At 39.2% G+C, this 10,578-nt stretch overlaps 1 protein-coding gene across 1 annotated transcript in view; it reads left to right on the top strand.

The window, feature by feature from the left end:
- The first annotated feature begins 1,649 nt into the window (after nucleotides 1-1,649).
- The window catches only part of LOC137503361 (zinc finger protein OZF-like), a 55,907-nt gene continuing 46,978 nt past the window's right edge, over nucleotides 1,650-10,578 (top strand). Inside the window, exon 1 of the mRNA XM_068230918.1 lies at nucleotides 1,650-1,923. Within this exon, the coding sequence (XP_068087019.1) occupies nucleotides 1,650-1,923 (274 nt within the window). The remainder of the gene's footprint in view (nucleotides 1,924-10,578) is intronic.

The following is a 10,578-nucleotide window of genomic DNA, read 5'->3' as shown; positions in this document are numbered from 1 at the left end:
TTTGTACAAGCATCCAGCTTATCTGTAAAGAGTTCTGGAACTTCCCTTACAGATACTTTAAAAGCTGAGCGCTCTAAGGCCGTATTGTCATTGTCATGGTTCCAGTTCATTGTGTGCAGCCTATACTAAAGTGGCAGATGTCGCAAATCGACGTTCAGAAGGCCCAGCAACTCAAGGTAATTGCAGAATTTTTTAACATATGAAAGGATTCAAAACTCTTTTATTTCATGTGCATTACTAAACCTGGTTGTTTAAATGTAACATTTTCGCAAGTCTAGGAATCTGTTTTATTCGCTACTGGGAAATATATATCATGTAATGGGACAAGCGTGATTACCCTCTGTTGACTACCACTCAACTTGGTATGAAGTTGACTACCACTCAACTCGGTATGAGGTGAATAAAGTTTCTTATCCCCTAAAATTATTAACAGATTTCGGTATTTAATGTTTATCATTTATTCTCCTCGGCTTAGCCTCTGTATGTTGGGGCCATAAACCCACTTAGGGTTTTAAGAGTTTTCTAAAAGGAGCGCAGGTTTTTCGCCTCCATGGACTTTGTTTTTCCCCGATCGTTATCAACCTTTTCCTTTTTACATCATAGCCATTTACTATGGACACATCGTTGCCTTCTGCGCTATAAGAAAGTTATGCCTCTGAGTTTGGAGCTCATACTGTTAGGTTACGGAAGTTAATGGATCAAACCTGCTCTTATAAAGTGGTGTAACTGTTTCAGAGCTTATAATTCTCATCCCTCTTATATTATCATCCTGATAATTCTCTCTACTTTTGTACCTGATTTTGGACTTTATGTCGTTGTTGTTTGGAACTAACTAGTTCATTTTTGTATTGTTATTGTTTTTTCTCACATGTTAAATAAGAGAACAAGAAGGAAGGATTACAGTTTCAGAATTTAGGGCATTATATTATGCTCTTGTCAATTCCTTGTCCATACATTCAGCCCAACACCTTCCTACACCTCTGATGCACGGTATTTCCGGAATAATAATATTTGATGGTTCATGATGTAGGTTACTGCAGTCAAGTCCTAGTTCGTGAACCATGGGCAACAGCTGAGTGGCCTAGTAAGTGGTCCTGAGTGTCGGGATACCAGTTGGGATGGAACAGGTGTGGGTCCTCAGACATATTCTGTGTAATGGCCCTTCTTGCGCTCATGCGGCTAGGACTACACAATCCACCGTTGGTCCCTAACCCGTTAGAGGAAAGATCCTCACCTGGACTATGTGTAAGTAGGGTAACATTCTGCTTCATGGATTTACCAAGTTCGGTACGTTTTTAAGCAAGCCTCGGACCGATAGGAGTAATGGAGCCCCACTCTCATTTGACAGGCGAGGTTCTCCTTGCAAACAACTTGACGAACGAAATGGAATTCGATGGGGAGCTATCAATATTTACGGGGCCTATGGAAGAAAGAAAGTAGAACTCGCTGAGTCAGAAAAGAGGATGCATCTGGATGTACTAGGGGTAAGTTATATTCGGGTAAGAAGAAATAACGATGAAGAGACAGGAGATTATAAAGCGTACTTGATTTGTGTTAAAAAGGGAAAGGCAGAGTATGGGGTAGGACTGTTTATTAGGAATACTATTGTACGCAATATTGTTTCTGTTAGGCACGTAAATGAGCAAACGATGTGGGTAGATTTGGCAGTTGGAGGAATAAGGATGAGAATTGCCAGAGGGTTTTCACCATGTGAGGGTGCATATGAGGATGAAGTTGACACGTTTTATGAAACACTGAGTGACATCGCAGTCAGGGTCAACAGCAAAGATAGGATAGTGCTAACGGGCGATACCAATGCGAGAGTTGGAAAGAGAACTGAAGTAATCGAAAGGGTGATTGCTAAATGTGGAGAAGACATGGACGCTAATGGGAAAGGGAAGCGTTTGCTGGACTTCTGTGCTAGTATGTGTTTGGGAGTTACGAATACATTCTTCAAGCATAAGACTATTAACCGCTACACGTGGGAGGCTAGGGGTACCAAATTCATAAAGTAGACTATATATTAACCGACTTCAAATTCAGGAAGTATGTTAGGAATGTACGAGTTCTTCGGGGATTTGTCGGTGATACAGACCACTATCTGACCTCTAGTGAAGTAAGTAGGAGTATATCAATGTTCTAGGACAGAGAATGTGAAATCTGTCTCCAAACTAATAGGAGTAGAAAATCTCCAGGACGAAGAAATTAGACAGAAGTACATGGATAATACTAGTGAGAAGTTTCGAACAGTGGACTGTGAGCAGGTTCAGGATATAGAATGAGAATAGGTGGTATACAGGGATGTTGTAGTAGAAACAGCAAGGGAACGACTAGGAACAACTGTGTGTAAAGATGGGCAAAAGCGAACATCTTGGTGGAATGATGAAGTGACAGCAGCTTCTAAACGTAAAAAGAAGGCTTCTCAGAAATAGCTCCAAGAAAGGGCCGACGCAGACATTGAATTGTACGTAGAAGAATGAAACAGAGCGAAAGAAATTGTTGTTGAATCCAAAGAGAAGTCGTGGGAAGATTTTGGTAATAACCTGGAAAGGCTATTTAAAGCATTAGGGAAACCTTTCTGGGCAGTAATAAATAATCTTAGGAAAGGAAGGAAAAAAGAAATGAGCTGTGTTTTGGTTAATTCAGGTGAACTCATATTAGATCCCAGGGAACCACTGGACAGGTGGAGGGAATATTCTAAATATCGTCTCAACGTAAAAGGAAATCTTCCTGGTGGTGTCGTGAAGAACCAAGCTCATGGGGAGGAAGAAAATTATGTTGGTGAAATTACGCTTGAGGAAGTGGAAAGGATGGTAAATAAACTTGATTGTCATAAAGCTGCAGGGATAGGTGAAATTAGACCTGATATAGTGAAGTATAGTGGCAAGGCAGGGATGAAATTGCTTCATAGAATAGTAAGATTAGAATGGAGTGTTGGTGAGGTACCTTCAGATTGGAGAATAGCAGTAATTGCACCTATCTATAAGCAAGGGAACAGGAAGGATTGCAACAACTATCGAGGTATCCCGTTGATTACTATACTAGGCAAACTATTCACTGGCATCTTGGAAGGAAGGGTGCGTTCATTGGTTGAGAGGAAGTTGGATGAAAACCAGTGTGGTTACAGACCACAGAGGGGCTGTCAGGATCCGACTTTCAGTATGCGCCTGGCAATTGAAGAATATTACGAGATGAATAGACAGTTGTGCTTACGTTTCGTAGATCTAGAGAAAGCATATGACAGGGTAACGAGGGAAAAGACACTCACCATACTGAGGGGCTATGGAGTGAAGGGTAGATTATTAAAATCAATCAAATGCATTTATGATTACAATTGGTCTGCAAGAACTGATGGTAGAATGAGTTTTTGGTTCAGGATACTTACAGGGGTTAGACGAGGCTCTAAACCTTTTCATTTGCTCTTCGTAATTTATTTGGATCATCTGCTGAAAGGTGTTAATTGGCAGGGAGTGATTCAGGCAGGTGGAAATCTAGAAAGCAGTCTGGCCTCTGCTGTCGTCTTCGTCTTAACGGCAGATTGTGCCAAAAGCCTGCAGTCTAAAGTGTTGGAACTTGAAAATAGGTGCAATGAGTATGGTATGACAATTAGCGTCTCCAAACCTACATTGATGTCAGTAGGTAAGAAACTCAACAGAATTGAATGTCAGATTGGTGATACAAAACTGGAAGAGGTAGGTAATTTTATGTATTTTTGTTGTGTGTTCCCTCAGGATGGTAATATACGGTAGTAGGTAAGTGAGATTGAGTCAAGGTGTAGTAAAGCTAATGCAGTGTGCTGGCAGTTGCGATCAACAGTGTTCTGTGATAAGGAAGTCAGCTACCGGATGAATCTGTCTATACATCGGTGTGTTTCCAGACCATCTTTGCTTTACGAGAGCGAAAGCTTGATGGACTCGGGATATCGTATTCATTAGAAGTAAAGTACATAAAAGTAGCGAGAATTATTGCTTTTTCAAACCGGTGGGAACAATGGCAGGAGAGTTCACGGAACAAGCAGATAAAGGCTAATTTAGGAATGAACTCGATGGACGAAGCTGTACGAGTAAACCGTCTTTGGTGGTGGGGCATGTGCGAGGATAGGTTACCTAGGAGAATAATAGTCTCTATAACGTAGGGTAAGAGGAGTTGAGGGAGACCAAGATGATAATATTTTGACTCATTTTGTAACAACTTAAGGATAAGGGGTATGGAATTAAATGAGGCCACCTCACTAGTTGCAAATAGACGATTGTCGCGACGTGCCGTTTTGGTATTTTCACAGAGGCTTGCACACTGATCACTGAAGGGCATAACGGACTATAATGGTAATGCATGTATATATGTATTAAAAAATCGTACGATTTTATTTCCCTTAGTGTACGAAGAATTGGATCGTCAAGTTCAGTCAGTCGATCCTCCTTCCATGGCTGCCCACATACGTTAATACTTATGGACCTGCTTTCGTATTCTTTTTTTTTCACCCGGAGAGGTTCCTTCTCTCTTATACATCCTCTTTGAGCCATTGGGACATTGCAGCCAGTGTCGCATACTACAATTGTAGACATTACGGATATGTTAAACTACAACTCTCCCCACAGTTGTGTATTTTGGTATGAGTGTTACAGTGTGATGTATTACAAGTATTGGAACTGGGTGATATAACAAGCCCATTCACATTTCAAGCAGAAGCAGGAGAAGTGTCGCATACTCTTTAGTTGTCAATAGTAATACATCCTTTCCTAAATTCAGCCTGTTCTACTGACTGTTGCAAATCAAATTTGTTCTTCAAGAGTTTGTTTCAAATGATTAAACTACATTCAAACACCCGGTTCTGTTTCGAAGTGGTTGGAATTTTGTTATACAAGGCGCGTAATAGGCTATTCACCAGCTTATTCCGTTCAGTGATTTACGGACTTTCTTCAGTGAGGAATTGTTATTTCTATCATTTTACACTGTCCACAACCTCTAACGTACTGTCGGTAATGTTCAAGTTCAATCATTTACTTTTGCTAAATATATAGATTTCAATTGAGAATATTATAAGTTAATAATAATCTTTCTCAGTTCCAGCATTCTACTAATTTTTACTATTTAATGTTATTAATTTTATTAAATTTTATTTTTAATTAAGCATTAAAAATGAGTACGCATATAACTAGCTTTCCTTTTGAAAACTGCCAGCCTATGCGTTGCAAGTGCCCGCAAGTTGTGTGTAGTAGCAATATATCGTATATCTACATATAGTGAAATGAGGATTTTTTCCTGAAGAGCTACGCAGATGAAGAAATGCGGATGGTAGTTTCAGAAAGAAATTACAATATATAGTGTGTAATTTTAACTATTGCTTTGCTGTGTTATTTACCTCTGTTTGCAATTTTATAGTGACGCTGTGAATGTTGAATTGTTCTTGACACTGTATGCTGCGACAAGTGGCATTAGGGTTCGAAATCTTGAGAGGTTTCCATTTAGGATATCTGCATCTTGTTGTATAGCCTAGGTGTTGTTATGGAGATTCTTCTGTATCACATCATTATCCCACAGCTACACTGCTATCGGGTGAAATGAATGCTCTGAGGCACTACTCGAGGTATTCAACATAGACAATATTCGTACCACGTGGGGAATAATAAACCGTTGTTGGTTTCAAGGATACTGTCCAGATAGGGGGAGGAGACTAATGCCAAATAAGTATTAAAATTTACATATGAAAACAATGACATTTACAGTAAGATACAAAGTTGAAAACTAGAGAAGCGGCTGGAATTGATAATATTTCTGGGGATATACTAAAGACTATGGGTTGGGATTAGTACCATATCTGAAGTAATTTGATTATTGTTCGGTTGAAGGAGCTATACCAAATGAATGGAAAGTTGCTATAGTAGCCCCTGGGTATAAAGGAAAGGGTTGTAGACATAAAGCTGAAAATTACAGACCAGTAATTTTCACATGCATTGTTTATAAGCTATGAAAGGCATTCTTTCTGATCATATTAGATATGTTTGCGAAATTGATAACTGGTTCGATAGAAGGCAGTTCGGTTTTAGGTAAGATTATTCTACTGAAGCTCAACTTGTAGGATTCCAGCAACATATAGCAGATATTTTGGATTCAGAAGGTCAGATGGACTGTATCGTGATTGACCTGTCTAAAGCATTTGATAGGGTGGATCATGGGAGACTAGTGGCAAAAATGAGTGGAGTTCAACTAGACAAAACAGTGACTGAATTGGTTGCTATATTTCTAGTTAATAGATCTCAGAGAATTAGAGTAGGCAAAGCTTTATCTGACCCTGTAATAACTAAGAGGGGAATTCCTCAATTCAGTATTATTGGACCTTTATGTTTTCTTATATATATCCACGAACCTGCTACGCAGGCGTAGCAGGGGGAGAGGTGATACTCCCACGTGGCGCGTCCCAGGTGGCGGATAGGGGGGTCCTCACCGGCTTGCCGGCGGACTTGAGGGAAATAAAATAACTCTCGCGGACCAAACACACCCCCCCTGTGGGTGGGGGAGGCTGACGAATAATACACCCATGGTATCCCCTGCCTGTCGTGAGAGGCGACTAAAAGGGGCGACCAAGGGATGATTGAATTAGAACCATAAAACTATTTTTGATTCGTACCATCACGCGGGGAACACCACGGTTTGCCTGTACTTGCGAGTTGTACCACTATGTTCGGTACGAAATGGGTTTGTGTTTAGTAGTAGTCATGAGCGTGGCCTGGGGGTTTCCAGTACCCGTGCGTCGTACCAATGTGAGCACCACCGCGGGTCTGGGCGTAGCCTGTGAGTTGTACCACTATATGAGCGACACCGTGGTTCTGCGTTGCCTTTGATTAGTATCCACTCTATGAGGAACACCACGGGGCCGTGGGACCGGCATCCGTGCCTAGTACACCTAGGTGAGGAAACTCGTAGGTTTGCGTTGGCTATGAGTGGCGCCATTGTGTGAGAAACACCATAGGTCTGCGTTACCTGTACGAAGTACAATACTTGTGATTAGTACCGTCTTGTGTGGAACACCGTGAGTTTCGCTACTTTTGATTAGTACCCAAACATGCCAATACCATGGTTCTACTTTACTCGTGACATGTACCATTCTGTGGGGCCTTAGACATGGATTTTGCACCCCTTTCGACATCAAGCATCATCGTGCTTTATGAGTGGTCCCTTGGTCAGTAATCAATTATGTATGATCTTCGTTTGAGTCTGATCCACTGTATTTTGGTTGTTTGTTTCCTTTCTTTTTTTTTGTTGGGTCCATGTCCATCCATTCATTCTTCATGACGGCATTATTATTATTATTTTTTTGGTCAGTGGATGAATTTGACATTTTTGTTGTTTCATTTCGTACCATTAGGGGCCGATGACCTCGATGTTAGGCCCGTTTAAACAACAAGCATCATCATCATCATCTTATATATATAAATGATATGAGTAAACAAGTGGAATCATAGGTAAGGCTTTTTGCGGATGATACTATTCTGTACTAGTTAAGTTACAAGATTGTGAGCAACTGCAACGTGACCTCGATAATGTTGTGAGATGGACAGCAGGCTGATAAACGGGGTTGAAATTCAGGTTGCGAGTTTCACAAATAGGAAAAGTCCTCTGAGTTTTAATTACTGCATTGATGGGGTGAAAGTTCCTTTTGGGCATCATTGTAAGTATCTGGGTGTTAATATTAGGAAAGATCTTAATTGGGGTAATCACATAAATGGGATTGTAAATAAAGGGTACAGATCTCTGCACATGATTATGAGGGTGTTTAGAGGTTGTGGTAAGGATGTAAAGGTGAGGGCATATAAATCTCTGGTAAGACCCTAACTAGAGTATGGTTCGAGTGTATGGGACCCTCACCAGGATTACCTGATTCAAGAGCTGCAAAAAATCGAAGGAAAAGCAGCTCAGTTTGTTTTGGGTGATTTCCGACAAAAGAGTAGCGTTACAAAAGTGCTGCAAAGTTTGGGCTGGGAAGAATTGGGAGAATGAAGACGAGCTCTTCTACTAAGTGGTATGTCACTTAGTTTACAAAAGGAGTCTATTTATTAACCCATATATTCAATACAATTAATACCACGCTTTGCAGCTAAATAAACATAGAAATTCTAAATTTTAAGGGGACACGTTTCACCCCTTCCTTTATTGGGCATCATCAGCCTTATTTAATCTTAAAACAAACATTATTTAAAGGACATTGACATTTATGATTTATAAAAATTGAACTGTGATTTCCTAAGGTTAAAAAGACTAAGGAATAGTATGATGTTGAGACATGACATATACAACACATGCTAAGATCATTGTAAACAATTTTAAAATCTTTAGCCAAAAGAATGTCATATAAAATTCTAAAACCAACTCTTGTCTGGAACTGAAGTGGATCTTCTTCGTAAGAAAATTCGAGCATATGTTAGCTTGAGGCAGTGGTCAATACAAGTCTTCAATAAACTAGATTGGTTGAAACGTTGAGGTTGGATTTTGTTTATTTTTGCGAACAGGAGGTAAAGAATATTGGCCAGGAGAGAAGGCGAATGTTTTAAATTACCTTATTAATTTGGTTGATCCATAAATTATCGTAATATAACCAATGCAAAAAATATGTTGATATGCTGGTTGATGCTGCTTTTGAGACGATTATATCTGGTATTTGACAGGTATATTTGACTGTCTCGTGAAAGTGTAGTCCCTCTAGAAGGTGTAGAGCATCGTGGAAAAGGATGTGGTTATACTGTAATGAAACAAGGAAAAAGAAGAGTGTTTAAATCGTATGTTAATATCCATGAGTTATGTATTATGTAAAACGGGTACATACTCATTCACCGTAACTATGTATATCTTAATGTATTAGCAGCGTTGTTCTGTCTGGAATTCCTACTCCTCGTGTTGTATCAATGCGGTAGAGGAGGAGAGGAAGATTGAGGGGAAGGTTAAACACACACCGTGATACACGCCTTTCTTTTTTTGTTTCATTACATTATAACCACATCCTTTTCCACGATGCTCTACATTTTCTAGAGGGACTACACTTTCACGAGACAGTCAAACATACCTGTCAAATACCAGATATACTCATATCAAAAGCAGCTTGAACCAGCACATCAACTTCTTTATTTGCATTGGTTATATGACGATAATTTATGGATCAACCAACTTAATAATATAATTCAAAACATCCGCGTTTTCTCATGGCCAATATTCTTTAGCTCCTCTTTAAAAAATAAACAAAATCCAACCTCATCGTTTCAACCAATCTAGTTTATTGAAGACTTGTATTGACAATTGCCTCAAGCTAGCATATGCTCGAATTTTCTTACGAAGAAGATCTACTTCAGTTCCGGAGTTGTTTTTAGAATTTTATATGACACAAATTTTCTTTTTGACAAAGATTTTAAAATTGTGTACAATGATTTTAACATGTGTTGTATATGTCATGTCTCGTTATGATGATGATGATGATGTTTGTTGTTTTAAGGGGCCTAACATCGAAGGTCATCGGCCCCATGTCATATCTCAACATCATATTTTATACCTACTATTCCTCAGTGTTTTTAACCTTAAGACATTACGGTTCAATTTTTGTAAATCATAAATATCAATGTCCTCTAAATAATGTTTGTTTTAAGATTAAATAAGGCTGATGATGCCCAATAAAAGAAGGGCAAAACATGTCCCCTTAAAATTTAGAACTTCTATGTTTATTTAACCACATAACGTGGTATTAATTGTATTGAATAGGTAGGGTAATAAATATACTCCTTTTGTAAACTAAGTGTCTTCAATATCGAACAAAAATGAGAGTGATGGTTTGTAACAAGTGGTATGTTCCGAGCTGTTAGCGGGGAGATGGCGTGAAATGACATTAGTAGACGAATACGTTTGAGTGGCGTCTTTAAAGGTATGAAAGATCACAATGTGAAGATAAAGTTGGAAAAGAGTACAAACGGGCAAATATTCATTTCTAGGAAGGGGAGTTTTGGATTGGAATAAGTTACCAAGGGAGATGTTCAATACATTTCCAGTTTCTTTGAAATCATTTAAGAAAATATTAGTAAAACAACAGATAGGGAATCTGCCACCTGGGCGACTGCCCTAAATGCAGATCAGTATTGATTGATTGAAACTGCTAAACATTTAAACCAATTGTTTGACATGGAACTCCCTACAAGGGCGCTCTGGTAAACACCACTCGGTTGTGTCATTAGACATGACATGGACACTTAAGTAATTGTTGATGGCATTGCTCAATGCAATGAGCTGATAGGACAATTGTATAAATTTTTGTCTTCATATCAGTAGAATTTTCTTCATTTTCCATTTCCAGTCTTTTGCATTGAAATGTGAATCAAGTACCTCCTCAGTTTTTCTCCACCACTCCCTTCCTTCCTCGAATATTTTTTCTACATTTACTCCATTCTTCTCTGTACTCTCCTTACTATATCCATTCACCCCTTTCTGGGCATTCCACGATGTCTTTCTCCTATGAATTTCTCTGTAAATACTTAATTTGGTACTCTATCCTCTTCCATTCTCATCATGTGTCCATACCATTTTAGCTTACGGGACTCTATC

This window comes from Anabrus simplex, chromosome X (genome assembly GCF_040414725.1).
Source record: "Anabrus simplex isolate iqAnaSimp1 chromosome X, ASM4041472v1, whole genome shotgun sequence".
Classification (NCBI taxonomy): domain Eukaryota; kingdom Metazoa; phylum Arthropoda; class Insecta; order Orthoptera; family Tettigoniidae; genus Anabrus; species Anabrus simplex.
This window is presented reverse-complemented; position numbering and strand designations above follow the sequence as displayed.